Source organism: Galeopterus variegatus, unplaced genomic scaffold, assembly GCF_000696425.1.
Source record: "Galeopterus variegatus unplaced genomic scaffold, G_variegatus-3.0.2 Scaffold1665, whole genome shotgun sequence".
Taxonomy (NCBI): domain Eukaryota; kingdom Metazoa; phylum Chordata; class Mammalia; order Dermoptera; family Cynocephalidae; genus Galeopterus; species Galeopterus variegatus.
Window position 1 is genome coordinate 46,482 of NW_007727776.1, and position 18,120 is coordinate 64,601.

The 18,120-nt window shown below is 41.8% G+C and overlaps 1 protein-coding gene across 1 annotated transcript in view; it reads right to left on the bottom strand.

The window, feature by feature from the left end:
- TECTA (tectorin alpha) overlaps positions 1-18,120 on the bottom strand; it is a 70,874-nt gene that overhangs the window by 6,653 nt on the left and 46,101 nt on the right. Inside the window, exons 12-19 of the mRNA XM_008578339.1 lie at positions 14,517-14,716; positions 10,370-10,663; positions 9,093-9,379; positions 7,217-7,512; positions 3,951-4,061; positions 2,540-2,742; positions 1,414-1,577; positions 709-957 (exon numbers count right to left, since the gene is read on the bottom strand). Of these exons, the coding sequence (XP_008576561.1) occupies positions 709-957; positions 1,414-1,577; positions 2,540-2,742; positions 3,951-4,061; positions 7,217-7,512; positions 9,093-9,379; positions 10,370-10,663; positions 14,517-14,716 (1,804 nt within the window). The remainder of the gene's footprint in view (positions 1-708; positions 958-1,413; positions 1,578-2,539; positions 2,743-3,950; positions 4,062-7,216; positions 7,513-9,092; positions 9,380-10,369; positions 10,664-14,516; positions 14,717-18,120) is intronic.

Below are 18,120 nucleotides of genomic sequence, written 5' to 3' on the forward strand. Positions count from 1 at the left end.
ATATCATCGAATTTTATACTTAAAGCAAGTAAATTTTATTGTATTCAAGTTATGTATACAACAAAGCTATTAAAAAAGAATTATTGTAAAATCTATTATAACGTGTAAACTGCCTGACATAACCAGTAAGTGTTTTTAAAAAGTAGAGAATATTATTCTTATTGTTATTTAGTCTATAGTCTTTTATTCTCATTCATTCATCCAATAATTTTTTGTTCGCTATGTTTCAGGAAATATACTAGGTGGTGGGCATACAGTGGTGAGTAAAATAAACTTGTTGAGTTTATCGGCTGTTACTATAATTTCTTTTCATTTTGATAGATGTCCCATTCATTAACCTTTAGTTATTCTCATTACATTCTTTCATTTGCAGAATTCCACATTCTTCTCAAATTGAAGTTCAAAGTAGGCAGGACAGAATGCCCTCTTTGATCACACTGAGAATAAAGCATCTCATAGTTAATGACACATGGACTTGGGGGATCTTCCACTAAATTGCTGTGTAACTTTAAGCAAGTTACATGATTTCATCTGTAAAATGAGCTTATAATATCTACCTCAAGTTTTTACAAGAATTAGTCGAATTGATAGGTGCAAAATGCTGGCCCCAGGTAGTCAACAAACAGTCCCCCTTCCTTTCCCTAAAAAATGACGTAGACAATATAATACTAAAGGCTCTGAGACTGTCATCTATTAAGGGCCACTCACCCTCCTTCAATGATGAAGTACCGGAGCTTATCGTTGCTGTCGCGGGTGGGGGTGGCATAGCATTTGTTGAGTGTTAGGATCAAATGTGTGGAGTCTGCTCCAACCACAAAGACCCCTACGTACAGCACATCTCGAGTTGTCAACACTACTTCACCCTGGCGGTATGGATGTTTGTAGGAGGCATTTTTGTAGAGCGCCATCTTGGTGGTGAAACTGCCTTCTTGGGTTGGAACTGTCAGGTTAATGACACTAAAAGGGAAACAATCATGATGCAGGGAATCCAAAACAATTATTCAATTACCTACCATTTTTTAAGCTGAAAATGCAGAGGGAAGGCAAAGTGTGTAGCAGTGAAGTCTGCGGCTGCGGGGTTCAATATAATATCTGCGAACCACAGGGAGGGATTTAAATTTAAATGAAATTAAATTAAATTTCAATTTCTCAGATCCCCCACCCCAATCCCAGCTGCATTTCAAGTGCTCAAAGGCCATGTGTAGCTACCATATTGGACAGTACAGATACAGAACATTTCCATCCTCATAGAAAGTTCTATTGAACAGTTCTGGTCCAAAGCATTTAGGTTCAGGAAGTATGAATTGCATTTTCCCTAGTGCTTCAAAGACAAATGCTAGCAATCTTGATGGTGTTCACCTTAACCGTCAAGGAAAAGACAAAACAATATGCACAGCCCATGAGACACTTTACCTTAGCATAGGCTTTATAACAGAATCCAAGGAGATCTTGATATCCAGCTCATAAGCACATGAAAATTCCACATTGATTGTGCGGTCCCTGGTGATGATGTTGCCAGTGTTGTTGGCACTTTCAATCCAGATTGTGTTTTTATACATGATATGAGTGCCATTGGACTGCAGAGTGAGGGGAGGTCAGAAATCATTAAATTTGGGAGTATGTGGCTCACATTTCAAATCCACATCCGTCAAAGTGGTGATATGGTTTCATTCCATGCATAACCCAGAGGCCAGTATAAATCAGCATGGAGCTAGCCTCAGCATTTACTGGGGGAAAATTACTACAATAGATGTCAACAGCACCCTTCAGTCTGGTAACCTTTAATGCCCACAGAGGGTGTTTTCAACTACCACTGAATTGTAACTACAACCAGCCCCCAGTCATCTGTGGGAACCCAAGCCAAGGATAGCATGAAGTATTGCCATCGCCAGGCAATATAAGCCTTCTTTTTCAATCCTTTACTCAAAATCTGTCCTCCACCAAATCTTTTACCAGACGTGCCTGCAAGTATCAAAGTGAACAAGTGCAAGTTTCACCTCCTTACTCCTTTCACCCTCTGATAAAAGTGTTAATGAACAGAGCCATGAATAAAAGACACACAGCAGGAAGGAATAAGAAGAGAAGCAAGATGCTTTGCTACCTTATGCACTTTCTACTTATATATATCCTATATACTTATCAGACACTAAAAGATGGGACCTCTCTATTTCTGCAGCCAACTATTAAATGACATTTGGGAGGACATGCTTCACCCTTAAAATAGCTGAGCCCAGCTGTGTTTTCCTGGAAGGATAACAGAAGCATAAGCGAGGTAACAACAATTTTGTCAATATACAAGAAAAAGCACAACTGCAGTCATCACAAACCAAAAAAAGAAACATGTTACTTACAGGGCTCTTTCAGTTCAATCACTTAGTACCAAATGATGATTGCCCTTACTCTCTTTCATTTCATGCCTTTTGCTGTTCTCCAAGGAGCATATTTCTTAGTAGAAGTTGGCTTTAAGGACAATAAATATGCAAACAGCAGGAGCTGCCATGACCTCCGCCAGGTGCTCATTCCCACCCCGTTTTCTCACCTGCACAATGTTTCCACAGTTCCCCTTGGTGTTGTTGATCTGAAAGGAGATAAAGTCTTCCCCCTCGATGCCAGTGCACTGTCTGTCATTGACCCTCACGCCCTCTCTCTCAAAGCCGAGCTGGAAGAGTTTGCACTTAGATATGGACACTTCCATCTGGGATGCCTTGCAAGTCACCTCTGCATCAATAATGTCATATGAGTCTGTAGGAACAGTTTTTACAAAAGGTAAATCAGTGGGAGTCTGTCACCACAGAGGGGAGGGGAGGCGTCCCACTACCATGCTCCTTTAGAGAGGCAAACAATCTCCCCTTAAAGGCTGCAGCAGTTCTACTCAAGCTTTGCTCAGACCAAATGAGTCTATGAATTTATTCAAAGCAACAACTTGGGCGTTGGTGGAGCGTTTTCTAAAAGACAAAAATGCTAATAAAGTGTCCTTTGCTTCCCTTTACAAACCCAGGCCTTCCCCTCCACACCGGTGGCAGCTACTTTTCCATAAGCAACATTCCGAATCTGGCACATGGTGGCCTGACTAATGAGCATGCCGCCAAGGGACAGCGGCACTGCCAGGCCACACCCAAAGCCCCCTGCTGAATCCAGCTCAGCAGAACCCCTAGGATTCCCAGGTGAGCACTAGGGACTTGCTTTCTGACATGGTGATGTCATCAATTGACACCTTCTCTGAGTATATAAACACCGGCTAATAAGCACTATAGAAACAGAGAGAAGCATTTTATCTGCTTAGGTGAAGCCCTTGAATAGCACATGTTGTCCTCTCCTAAGGAGCCTTTTAGTCAATTAGGCTTTAATTCTCAAATGATGTTAAATTTAGCACATGCCTCTGAGTTGCTTGGCTCGGAAAAGGGCACCGGGCTGGAAGGCAAAGCAGCTCCCTTCAAGCTGACATTTCTTCCAGGCGGGGACAAGGCCATTTCTTCCTTAAGGGAGCTACAGTTAGAAACAAGACCTGGAGACCTAGATATTTCCTGCTTGTTTCAAACATTTTAGGAGCAGAAAGCTTTGGGCCAGCTTTTTAAAATGAGTTTTAAGGCACCAGGCACTCTCATCCTAATCTTTAGTACTGGCGTCAAACCACCTTACTTCCTTGTGAGTCTAAAAGATCAATTTGGATCTCTCTGATGCTGAACGTGGCCTTGGAAGGAACTGGCTGATTGCATTCATGTACAAATTTGTGTGTTATAATTTATTGAAGAAAAGGATGTAGCTACAAGGAAATGAACATTAGCTGACTTTGAAGCAGTTGGATTGCTTTCGTGTTCTGCTTAAATGCTCCTGAAAGCTTTGCTATTTGTGTTTCTAACCTAGGGAGTGGGACGTATCAAGGTCCTGTGCCACTGCCAGGCCTCTCCCACTGGGCCTTCCTGCGAGGGGAGGTGGCATTGGTCACTCACTGTTTCCGTAAGGGGGCGGCTCGATGCAACCACACAGCTCCCCTCCGTTTTCCAGCTCACAGGTTCGGTTGGGACAATCTGCCCCCACACAGGGATCTTCAACCACTCCTGCTAAAAAGGAAAACACAGAAACACACACAACTTGATTTTCACACCTATGCATGGGAGCATTTGGTTACCTTCCAGGTTTGCCACTTTAATCAAATTGGAAATGGTCAGATGGCAGCCGCACATTAACAGACAGGGCAATGTCAAAGAATGGCAATCGCTAGTAATTGGGTGCTTGCTACGGGCCCAGACTGTGCTTCATGCTTTAGCTGAATTATCTCCTTTGACCCTCACAAATACTCTGTAAGCTAAGTATGATAACTTATTTCACAGCCGAAACTTGCCCAAGGTCACAAGTGAAAGTAAGTGGTGAAGACAGAATCCACAGACACTCCTAACTGCCAAGATACACCACGATTACTGTACCCACCTCACCATATTACAGTAACTTGCATTTACATCTTTATATAAAGAGTAAGGTCCAAATCATTCATCAATATATTCCAAGCACCCAGCCACCTCATAATTGGTGCTCAATAAATATTTGTCAATCATGAAAATTTTAGGGCCAGTGAAATCCCAGAGAGGTTCCCCATTCCAGGACTTCATAGTCCTTTTTGACTCATGGTCAACCTTCCCCATAAAATTCTACTTGATTTTATAAAAAAAAAAAGACAAACCAAAACTCTACATACCACTCACCAGCATTGGCTTAGATAAATGGTACTGTTTTGCCAAAAGGGTAAAACTGTAAGTAAAATATGAATGTATGTGAAGTATCATCATCATGTTATTATGAACAATATTTCTGTAACAGATGAGACCACCTACAAGATATTCAACACCTCACTATAAGAACCACTAATTGAGAGCATTTTCTTTGAGAGACTCATTTCCTTATTTAAAGAATCTCTCTATATATCAAGATAGAATAATCCTGTTATCACAGTATATGATGGTTAGTGCTAAGGAAACAACTGTTCAATCCCAGAATGATCCAAAATAGCTTCAAGAATCTTTTTTAAAAAAGAGTTTTAAGAGGATAAAACATTTCAGTTAGACAGAAGGAATAAATTCAAGAGATCTGTTTCAACTGGACAGGATGAATAAATTTGGGAGATCTGTGATTGTGCATCATGGTGACTATAGTTAATAACAATGTATCATATACTTGAAAATTACTAAAACAGTAGGTTTTAAGTGTTTTCACCACGTAAGCACACGTATTGTGCATCATGGTGACTATAGTTAATAACAATGTATCATATACTTGAAAATTACTAAAAGAGTAGGTTTTAAGTGTTTTCACCACGTAAGCACACGCACACACACACACAAACACATAGAAAAAAGTTTTGAAACAAACCAAAAACCCAAGCCATCACCCGGCTCCACACACCTCTCCTGACTCAGCTACACGCTCCTTTGGTAAGTAACTAATTGTACTAAGTGGGAGTACATACATGGTTTAGGTTCAACCTGTCTTAATATCTGGAAAGACAACCGAAAGAAAGCTATCAGCATCATTTAAATACATTTACTTTTAAAAGACTTCCTTTTACAAAGACCCTTCACTCTCCTGGTGTGTTCAGTGCCTAACACAGTGCTAAACACAGAGCAGCCACTCGGTGAATGTTATGCTTGATTCATGCAGTATGAGAATGACCAGAGAGAATAACAGAAAGAAAATGAGAAAATTACCCCACAGGAAGAGAAGAATTTATTTACAAATGTGGTCATCCATCTGCCAATTGGAAAATGAGACATGCCCTTAGAGGGAAGCTTTGAGATTTAAAAAAACCAAACCGATATATATATATTTTAAATCCAGACAGTTTTAAAATTCAAAAAGTTAATTTTAAAATTACTTAAAGTATTGCTTATTAAAACAGCAGAGTAAAATATTAAAGTTATCAAACAACATTTCTATTAATTTCCAGCAGAGACTAGTAATTTGCTTGTTAATAGTTTCTGAAATCACTGAATACATGTTTTAATTTACTACATTGTTTTTAGGTCTTGAATTTAGTGTATTCCTACCTTGATCAGGTATAGCCTACAGATTTACCAATGTGTATGTCTAGTCTTGGAAAGGGTCTTTTTCACAGTGGTACCTGTGTTTGCACTGGGTTGGTGCTGCGTGTCTGGGTACAAACACAAAACGTTCTGTCACTGTATCGTACTGCATTAATGGGAGTGACCATTTATTTATATGGACATACATACAAGAGTACTTCAAAAAGTTTGTGTAAAAATGGAATTAGAAGACAATATGCACTTTTCCATAAACTTTCTGAAGTCCCCTTACATATGTATATGACATATTTATGTGCTTATATACATTTATATTTGCTCCATCTGTTTAACATAGTAAGAAAATTAACAAATTGAATAACAGAAATACACATCCAAAAATTTTTTCTTACAAGAACCTACAAATCTTCATTTTACCAGCTAATTTTATATATATAATTCCTTTATAAATCCAGCCACAGCTTCCTTTCAACCCAGGCAGAAAGAGCCAGTTCAATTGCAACTCGACCTGCCATGTGCCGCATTATCTTCCTTTCTGGTAGGAGCTTTGACTCATGTTAAAGAAGCCAAGGTAGAGCTGGGTTTGAAAACTAAGATCAGTTCTGTTCTCTCCTTTTGAAAGTTCAACAAATTATTGTGATTGTTGGACAGAACTGAGGCCACCAGAGGTGGGAAGGGGGAATAGCAAGAAACTGGTAAAGGGCCATAAGAAATGTTTACACTGTATAATGCTGAATACACTAATTATCCTGATTTGAGCATCACATATTGCACACAGGTATTGGTATTCAATGCTGTACCCCACAGATATGTACAATCAATTATGTTTCAATTTTTTGAAAAAGTATATGGAAAAATAATTTGAAAAAGAAAATTAAGATCAATCAGGAGTCCTGTACTATGTCCCTCTACCTCATAAGTCACTAAGCTGGTGCTCCTCCAACCCAGACAACCTCATCTACCCAAGTTTGTCTTCTAAATTCCATAACCGGATGGAACCACAAGTGGATTAGGTGCCCCCCTGCTGAACCTCTGCTGCAGCTCACAACTCTGCTCTCCAACCCTGGGAGCAGATCTGTGAGTAAAAGTGGAGAGGGCCAGTCATCCCACAAAAAGCAATGCTACCGGCAAAGCTGCTCCTTGCACTTGAAAAAGAATGCACAGAAATAAAATAATGCGCTTACAGCAATTCTCCTTCTCGATCCACTCGGTGCTAAGGATCCCAAAGGAGCGGCAGGCCTCCCCGTAGGCGGCCAGGGAACCACATAGCTGGAACTTCTTGTGGTTGTAACAGCCGTCCAGGTAGCAGGACTCATAGAAGGGAAGGGGGTCGAGAAGCCCATAGCAGGGCTGGAAGAAGCCCTTCATGTCCGTGAGCTTCAGGCAGTAGCCGTCGCCCTGCATCATCTGGATGTGCACGTTGTCACACATGGCTGCATACTGCGAGAACTGCAGCTCGTTGCAGCTGGGGGCAAGAGGTCTGGTCAGACTAGGTGAAGCACAAACAGCCATCTGAGAGCAAGTGAAGGTAAGACCACATCTGTCCCTGCTTGGCTACCCCTGAAGTTAGTGCAGTATGCCAATCCCAACATTAACTAGCTATGTGACCTTCAGGAAATCAGGTACCACTGGTCTCTATTCATCCATCTAAGAAAGTGAAATGGTAATTCCAGTTGTTCATATCACTGGGATTCAGTGAGGGTAAAATAAAATAATGGATTGGTAGCCAAAGTGCCACACAAAAGGCAGATATTGATATAATAACCATTAACACTTTGATATAATTGATTGATATAACTGATATAATAACCAATAACAATAATAGTAATGATGATAGCTGGTAGAATTAAAGGTTTTTTTTTTCCAGCAGCCTTCTAAACAAGTTCCAGTTTAGCTATCAGAGATCAAAAGAAAAACTTTCACAAGAAAATTGGTATCCAGCTGATGATAGTTTATTTAAAAAAGGAGGGAAGGAAAAAAGGAAGGAAGGAAGGAAGGAAAGCAAAAATGTTCAAACAGAATCATAAACCCTCAGGAGGGGCTGAAACTTGCTCATCTTTGGAAATTCCAGAATGGCTTAAATATCCAAAGTTTTTTTTTTCCACCTGTGGGTCAAAAAGTGGCATTCTAGAGAAAGTATCAAATTAGGAATACTGGAATCTAGTCCTGGCTTTGTCACTTACAGTGCCTCGTCGTGTTAATCACTCACTGTTGTAGCCTCTGTCTCACCTAGGAAGGGAAGAGACTGGACTAGATATTGTCCAAGGTTCTTCACAGCTCGGGGTTCCATAATTCATAGGATATGACACATTATTCAGTTTACGTTTGGGGCAGTGTCAAAGAGGGTTCAAGCATCATTTCCACAACTGGGTATTTACCTGATATTTGGCAAATAAAGCACAGGGGATCAAGACATTGCACAAGCAAAGAGATACCAGTAAAGAGAAGCATATTTATAGATCCAGAAAGGTATCAATATAATTCAACAGCCCAGAGGGGTTCTAAATTTAAAATCCTTGGAATAACTTATTTAACTCATTCTACCTCAGTTGGCCAAAGGTGAGCTTGATAATAACCTTCATGACTTCTGTCTTTAAAAAGACTTTCTTGATTCCTACCAACTTCTACCTGCATGACCATAAGCCTTCTGGTAAGAGTCCAGGACACACAATCAGATCCAGAATGAGGGAGCAAAGGACAGCCCATCTTCTGAGTCATCTCTTAATCCCACCCCCAGCAGGGGCACCTGGGTCCCAGGTGGGCAGCTGGTCAAGGCTTCATAGTTCTAATCCTGGCAACTCTTCTGCTTAGCTGAGGACTGGATGACACGAAAACTTAGTGTCTTATCACCTAAGCCCAATTCCTTCCTCTGCAGATCAAGAAATCACTGCTGTCACTGATGTGCCTATTTGTATCATCAAACCTCCAAAGACCTTTGGCTCAGCTCTGTAGGAGAGGAAGGGCCATGCTAAGGAAAGTGCATTCCTCATTAACACTCCCATGGATGTGGGCGGACTTGGGCCACTGAGCATAGTGGCTTGAACTCTTTGGACAGCTCACCTCCTCTGCATGCCATTGGTTTTCCAGCTCTGGGCCAGCACCACGCTGCTCACCACTGGCTTCCCCCGCAAGGTCACATAATCATCTGTCAGGTCCCCATTGAAGTTGCCACAGAGTCCACACACCTTGTTCTGCAGCCTCTCACTGATGCTGATTTTAATGACATTGAAACCATTGTAGTATATCTGGATGTCAGGGCTGGTGTCTATCACCAGAAACCCCTCTTTGCTGTAGATTTTGGTTGCCAAACCAGTTATAAATGGAACATTTACTTGTGTGCCATTCACCTGTTGGAGGGAGGGAAAAGGAAGTAATTACCCTTAGAGCAGGGGCTGGCAAACTTTTTCAGTGAACGTACTGCAGGCTCTAGGATCTCTCTATGACAACTACTCAACTCTGCCCTGTGACACGTTGGCAGCCATAGACAATACATAACTGAACGCGTGTGGATGTGTTCCAAATTTACAAAAACAGGCAGCAAGCAGATTTGTCTGCAAGCTGTAGTTTGCCAGCCCCTTTCCTAGAGTTTAAGGGCACTCACTCATCTTACTGTCCACAGTTCCCCCAAAGGAAGCAAAATATGGAGCTCAAGTTACATTGTTCTAATAGAAAAATATAACCCTCAATGAATGGCTAGATTTTCCTTTAAAACTTTCCTGGCATAAACCAATTATTGAAAATGAAATCCCAGTGCTATGCCAAGAAGAATCCAACATAGTTAAAATGAATTGGGGATCACTGCAATGTTTATTGTTTTCTTGTTTATAATGTTCAAACTAGAACCCCCCACCCCCATAGGTCCTATAGGCACAGTATTTTCTGCATTCACCATTTTCCCACTTTATAACATTTTCTTTTCTTAGCTCTTGGGACAGAATATAATATACTTTTCCTGTACTTAAAATAAATTGGTTTTCCTCCCCCAGGTTATTAGTAACTTTTGTTTCTCAAAAAAAAAATGCACCTTTTTAAAAAATGAGTCTTTATCATTTTGTCTGGCTTGGGGTATTTTATTCAGGAACAATGTCAATTTGCTCTCTCCGGTGGTCAGTTTCACTTTTTTTGCTCTGTATTCTGGACCAATGCGGTTGTGTCTATGTGGGCCAATTTGCAAAAGGAATGAGAATGTCAAAAAACGGTAGCAGCTTTCATTGAAGTTAAAAACCAGTGTTAAAATCCAGACTCTTCTTTTTAAGCTTGTAAAATATTGCCAGTCTTTTGCCTAATGTTGGATAGTAGCTATTTGATGACTCTTCAAATAAAGATACACTCCATGCCTGATTATCTGAGCCAGTGGTGGAAAGCAGATACACACAATAACACTCAAAGATGGTGGACAGCACGAAGGCGCAGTTGGCCGGGAAGCGGAGGAAGGCGCCGTCGAAGGTGCGGAAGACGCCGCCGCCGGCCGCCAGGCAGTGGGAGGTCCTGGTGCTGAAGCAGCCGCGCACGCCGTGGCGCAGCGCACACTCCTCCCCGGACTTGCACTGGCGCGGGTCGCACTGGATCAGGTTGCGCCGGAAACAGCGGCAGCGCCGCGTGCAGTCGCTGTTCCAGAACAGCTGCTTGGGCTGGAAGAGAGCGACCGTCGGCGTTAAATTCAGGCCGTGATCAGAGCTAGGGACTCCGAAGCCCAGTCCCCTCTAGACCCTTTACCAGGCGGGGCTAGCCTGTCTTCAATGGGGCTGGAATTTGCGACAGGGAACAGTAGGGAGGCTGCTCCTATTCCAATGTTACATCAGTTTCATGCAGTTCAAAGGCCAAACATGCAATTTAGACTTTATTGGTTTCAATTAAGAACTCTGGAATCTTTACGGCTGGATTGCAGGACTAATCACAGCCAGCCTGAATGTGCAAGTACTAAGTGAAGAGGAAAATATTTGGTAGAAAATTTTTACCAAGGAATCACACTTCTAACAAGTACAGGCTCCACTTCAAAAATGAAATTTAAATTCAGTCAAGAATGATAAACCAGCCCTTTAAATCTTAGATAGTAAAAAACAAAACAAAACAAACAAAACAACCCCCCCCCCACACACACAAAACAACTCTTATGATTAACCATTCAACATTTCACCATATGCACCCTTCCAAACTTTCCCCGTTTCTAGTCTACTTTTGATTTACTTTGGTCAATAGAAGTGCCCAACATTCATCTCCTCCACAAAGAAGGACCAAAACAACAAATAAATAACGAATTTACTTCTGTTGCAAGTAATTCCATTTCTATGTGTCCTGAATACGAGAGATTTAAAGAACAGCTAGGTTCCATGAAAGGGAAGTTTGGGGTCAGACAACCTGGGTTTCTCTCCCAGCCACAGTCACCTTACATGTGCCACCTTGAGCAACGTTACTATGTGTCCTGAATACGAGAGATTTAAAGAACAGCTAGGTTCCATGAAAGGGAAGTTTGGGGGTCAGACAACCTGGGTTTCTCTCCCAGCCACAGTCACCTTACATGTGCCACCTTGAGCAACGTTATTAACTTCCCAGAGTGTCAGTTCACTCATCGCTAAGTTGGAGATAACAATAACGTCTTGCAGGGCAATCGTGGAGATTAAATTAAATAAGACCTGTAAAGCCCATTTCCTGGCATTGAGTAGGCACTCAATAAAAAGTAGCTGCTGTTATCACTGCAGAAGAAGCACCACTCATCCTCTTTCAGACGGTGAAGGAATTATATAAGATACCTACAACATAGCATATCCTCAATTGGAGGCAACTGCTGTTTTCTACTCTTCCCTGAACAGACAACAATCTATAGAAAAAACTCTACTTGGTGGAGTTTGAATTCTTGACCTTGCATTTACTCTATCCAGGAACTGTTGGAAATTGGTCATGATTGTCCAAGTGGGATGTGTTCCTGACAAGTAGACTATGTCATAGAGATGTGGGCACTTAATGCATTATCAACTTACCAAAACAGTGCTATCCAGAAAAGGTGTTTTAATGGCACAAAAAAGCCCTATGCTTCCCACTGTTTTCTGCTTTAACTACAGACTTATCAAAACCCTGGATATCAAGTACAGATGTGACTCAGATTCAAAGATAAATAGATAGAAGGTGAGATCTTCCAGGAAAAGTTTCCTTAATCCAGTGCACTTTAAGATGCCATTGCTGCTTCTTTCATCCTCAAAATGAAGTAGTTCCTGGAACCAAGTCTTCCCTCCTTCCAGACTTATAACTTATTCTGGGTGCCATCAGACTCACAAATTGACTTCATTTCTCTTATCAGAATTACAGAATAATTGAGTGGATGGGCTGGCCTCTCTCTGATAAGAAGTCAGACATTACATTGGTGGAAAGAGAGAAATAACCTGAAGTATGTGGATATGATCAAGGATAAATAATCCACAGGAGAACTTGATCATGAAACTAGCATCACAGTAAAGTGGCTGGTCCAATGCTGCTTTCTTTACCTTAACTATAAATGACAGACAGCTGGGTGATTACCCTACATGCTAATGGCTAGATGTGTTCTCTCTTTATTTCTAAAGAAATCTGTTGTATAAACAAGCCCCCAAGCTTGTTTGAATTATGACAAGTAGGCATGGATTATTTGTTCTGTGAGTTTGCTACTTCCCAGATATAAGCTGTTGTCAAAACCCACTGACTTTCTGAAGAAAAACCAATTCATCAGATAACAGATTCATCAGTACTATAAACTATGTTTGTAGTGCTAATAGCTGCCAAGAGCTGTACCGTGTCTTTCCTGAGAGTTCCAAGGGCTTTTATATGCATCATTTCATTAACATGTCTAGATTTTTTATTTACAAAATGTTTCTCAAGAGAATAACAACAATACTAACAATGGCAGCTACCAATTATTGAACAACTAGGTGCCAAGAACTAGGCCAGGCAGGCACCTAGCATAGATTATTTATACAACAACTCTACCAAGTTGATATTATTAGCCACGTTTCATTCACAGGGAAATAGAAGCTCAGGGAAATGACAGTTTGCTCAGTGTCACACCTCCAGCAGTGGTACAGCTAGGATCAAACCCAGGTCCCTTTCCATTATGCCACATTGATACTCAGAATGCCCATTGAGGGGTGCATGACAGCATTGATAAATGGATATATCTTGGTAAGTCTCCAGGCTGGGGAGCAAAGTTTAGAGGTTTTTAAATTTTGAGCCTGGTTATATGTTTTCCTGGACTTTGATTAGTTCTATGTATTTTACTCTAGTTCCTTCCCATCTTTCTAAGATAGCATTTAAATAAATTTTGCACTGAAAATGAAATTGAAGTTAACTTCCAATTTCCTTTTCTTTTATTTATTCCCAAAGTAAAGGCAACTTAGTTGTTTTTGAACAAGTCAATGCATCTTTACTAAAAGGAGACATTATTTATTTTTTCCCAAGTTGATTTCCAATGCAAACATTTCAATTAGATTTCTTTTAAATGCTACTATTCTTCTTCGTTTAAAATCGATTAGTTCTGTGGGATATTATTTTTCACTTGCTGATATGTTATTTTGTAATTTTTCTCTTGTTATTTAAAGTGCACTTTTTCTCTCTCCTGAATAGATTTTTAAGTTCCTTAAGGCAGGGAACATGCTTTCCCGTCCCCCACAATACCACCAGCACAGGGATTTGCAAATAGCAGATACTTTGATATTTGCAGTTAACTGTCTATTTACCAATCTAAGGTTCTGATGTCATTGAAACAAAGAATGGGCCTGAGGCAGAACTATGAACTAAAATACCTGCTCTAGGCAAGATCTTTTCTAGCTTAGTGTTACAGCACATAAAAAAGACTGATTACAAAGTCCAAAAAGTAAAATGATTTAGTGAGCTAATATGTTTTGCTGGGAAACATTCAGAAAGAGTATCTTCATTAGTTCTATGTTTAAGCCCCCAGGGAGAGAGAAGCACAGGTGGTATGTTGGGGACAGCAGTAAGCAGTCCAGACTGAACAACTCTCTGGGAACAATATGAGAGTGGCGAATGGCACCTGCGGAGATGGGAGCCTTAGCTACTATCGTGGAGCTTCAACAGCCAGAGGGGAAAGGCCGCCCCTCTCAGCCTCAAGCTCCATATTTTCCAGTTAAAAATATCCTTAGCTGAGACAGCTACCAATGTCAGATTCACGGCCACCATATTTCCAAACAATTGTCACATCAGAAGCTTTCGACTAAGATTTACAGGAGAGGAAGTCAGAAGGGCCTCGGTTGCAGAGAAACGGTGGGGTGGTGGATTGATACGCACATGTCAGTGAGTACAGGGGACAGAGTGCAGGGGACTCTGCCATCGTGGGAGGGAGGGGCGAGGCCCAGATGCTTCACCACCTCTGATACTCAGTGAGCCTCATCCGAACCCGCACTGAACCTCTGTGACCCCGTCCCACCTCCCTGCCACTAAAGGCCACACTCTTCCTAATGAGGTGGGAAGCCCGGTCCTCTGTGACCTGCTGCCACCTACCTCGTAGTACTTGCCGTCAGAGTAACAGCCACAGCTGTGCGGCAGGATGCAGCTCCTGCCGTCGAGGACGTAGCCGGTGTCACACTGGCAGCCCTCCACACAGTAGTGGTTGCAGTCACTCTTCAGGCGGATGGCAGCACAGCGGGGCTGGCAGACGCTCACGCAGCTCTCATAATGGCTGTTGGCGGGGCAGGTGACAGCTGGAACAGGAGAGACGGGTCAAGACGTGTACGGTCCTGGGTGCTGGGTACACCCGCGCGGGCAGGTGCAGGGTGGGTGTGGGGAGGTTTGCGACCTTCCCCAGTGCCGCCCTCTGCTTCTGCAGAGCCTCTGTCTGGCTCATGACCGCTTCAGCGACAGGCCACTGGGCAGATGGGGTGGCTGGAGCCTCCTCACATACTCTCGGTCCTCCCCGTAGCCTTGGTCTTCCAGATCCTCTATTACATGCTACCTTTGACCCATGCCCCAACATGAATCTCCACTAATGTTAGACATGTCATTTGATGACGTCCTAGGGCCACCCACACTCATTCCTGCCTTTAGATCCTCAGTCATATTGACCTCCCTTATTCACGCCCTTCTTCGTCCTATCTAAATTCCCCATTCTTCAAGTCCTTGTTGGAGTCCCACCTTGTCCAGGTAACTCCCCCTTTGATACCAATGCCAGCGCATCTTCACCTCCAAACTTCTACAGAAACTTTTTTAAACCAGTACTTCGTGAACAGTAGACCCAGAAGCCCCCATGCTCTCTGAGTAGGCAAATGTGTGTGTGTGTGCGTGCGCACATGTGCACGTGCAAACCTTCTCATGTCAGTGATGGACTACCATTTCCCAAATGTTTCCAGATGCTCCTATGGAAGGCAGTTAGGGTGCTGGTAAAGAGCTCTGGAGCCAGCTGTGAGAGACCCAGAGCAAGTTACTTAGGATCTCTGGGCCTCAGCTTCCTTACCTATAAAGTACAGATACCAACAGCACGTACCTCGCCACTGGTTGTAAGGGATTAAGTGAGTTTGTGTGCTTAGGACAGTGCTTGGCACATAAGTGTTCAATAGGTATTAGCCTATAAGTGTTAGCCAATAAGTATTAGTTCCATAAGCATTCAATTAGTATTAGAGACAGGTTTGCTTCAAAGTTTTATAGAAGCTGTTATCTCAATCAATGTATACTAAAAGCACGGCTATGATTAAATGGAAACTTCTACTCTATACATACACAGTATGTATTTGGGAGTTTATTTTATTTTTTAAATTATCTAGTAGCAAAATGTTCTTTTGGAATACACAGTTCTATGAATTTTAACACATGTATGGATTTTTGTAGCCAGTACACAGGAGGGTGTACTTCAAAAAGTTGGTGGAAAAATGGAATTAAAAGATAATACAAATCTTTTAATGAACTTTTTGAAGTACTCTCATATAGTTGATTCTTCCAAAAATCTTCTATGCTGTATAAGCACTCGTGTGTGTGCACACAAAAGCATGTATGTATCCCATACCCACTTTATATATATATATATATATATATATAAACGGGAGCATAATATACATACTTTCCAGCTCATTGCTTTTTCATGACAATATTTATTGTTTCTGTACTGCTGCATGATGTGTACATTTTATGTGTTTATGATGCCTCAGTAGTAAACATCCCTGTGCATATATCTTTGCCCTTATGAGTGAGGGAATCTGTAGAATATATTTCTGGAAGTGAAATTACTGGGTCAAAGGTTATGGATGCCACTAAGTTGCCCTCTAAAGAGGCTGGGTCGATTCCCCGCCTTGACTTATACACTTGGTACATGTGGGCAAAATTCATCCTGCAGGGAGAGGGGCCAGAAAGGGTTGTGACTGTGTGCGCACTGGCTGCAGGTGGGCAAGACCCCTGGATTCACCCCCAGCTGCTCCAAGTTGAGAGCGGCACAGAACACAGGGCTGGAGTTGAGCCTTGAAGGGACCAGGGCGTGCCAACTTACCCTGTGTACTACTGCATGGACTTTGGACTTCCCAGTCTCAGAAACAGTCTTTGTGAGCGGGGAGACATCTGGCTAGGGAGGCGGAGACTTGGCAGAAAACACACACCCTGTGGGGCCGCCACTGCATGATCCAGCAGCCTGGGCCAGAGCGCATGGAACAGGGAGAAGTCCGGCACGGCAAGTGGAAGCTCAGCAGAGACCACACACCCTGCGGTACCGCCCCATCACCCAGCAGCCCAGCAGAGTCCAAGCTGACCAGAGAGGTGGCTCCCCGGAGAGGCCCAAGACCCGAGGCAACCACACACACAAGGCACTAGAGGCCAACTGAGCAGCCACGGAGGTAGCCATACCAAATTGGCAACCACAGCAACATCTTAGTTAGTCAACAGTCTCAAACCGGTGGACTGTGAAACCCCTGGCCACAATGAATAAACATCAGAAAAAGACACCAGAAATACAAAATATCAAGAAAGTACACCACCAAAAGTTAATAAATCTCAAAGTCTAGATCCTATAGAACAAGAAGCCCTTGAAATGACTGACAAGGAATTTCAAGTGATAATTCTAAGGAAACTGAATGAGATACAAGAAAACTCAGCTAGACATCATGATGAAACAAGGAAAAGTATACAGGACCTGAAAGAGGAAACATACAAGGAAATCAATGTCCTGAAAAAAAATGTAGCAGAACTTGACAAACTGAAGAAGTTATTCAGCGAAATAAAAAACACAATGGAGAGTTTAACCAGCAGGCTTGTGGAAGTGGAAGAGAGAACCTCTGAACTTGAAGATGGGCTGTTTGAAATAACACAAGCAGACAAAGGAAAAGAAAAAAGAATCAAAGACATTCAAGAAAATCTGAGAGAGATATCAGATAACCTTAAGCGCTCAAATATCCGAGTCATGGGTATTCCAGAAGGGGAAGAAAACGGAGATTGCATTGAAAACATATTCAACAAAATAGTGGCAGAAAACTTCCCAGGTATAGGAAAAATCACAGGATCAAGGACGCTCAATGATCTCCGAATGTATTCAACCCAAAAAGGCCTTCTGCAAGACATGTTATAGTCAAATTGGCAAAACTCGGAGACAAAGACAGAATTTCAAAAGCTACAAGAGAGAAGCATCAAATCACCTATAAGGGAGCCCCAATCAGACTAACATAAGACTTTTCATCACAAACCCTAAAAGCCAGAAAGTAATGGGATGATATATTCAAAATACTACAAGACAGAGATTGCCAGCGAAGAATATTCTACCCTGCAATGCTATCTTTCCGAAATGAAGGGCAAATAGTATATTTCTCAGACAAACAAAAACTGCAGGAGTTCACTATCACATGACCAGCCTTACAAGAAATCCTCAAGGGAGTACTTGGTTTGGTTCCTGAAAAATAACTATCACTGCCATAAAAACCCAAGAAAAATCAAAACCCACTAGTATAATAAAAATGGCATTCATGAAGAGAAAACAAACAAACAAAATTGCTACCTACAACCTAAGGAACCAACAAACACAGAAAACAAACAGTAAATCAGAAAGCAAGGAACAAAAGACACCGAAGACAACCAAACAACCAATAAAATGCTAGGAATAAATCAACACCTTTCAATAACAACTCTTAATGTAAAA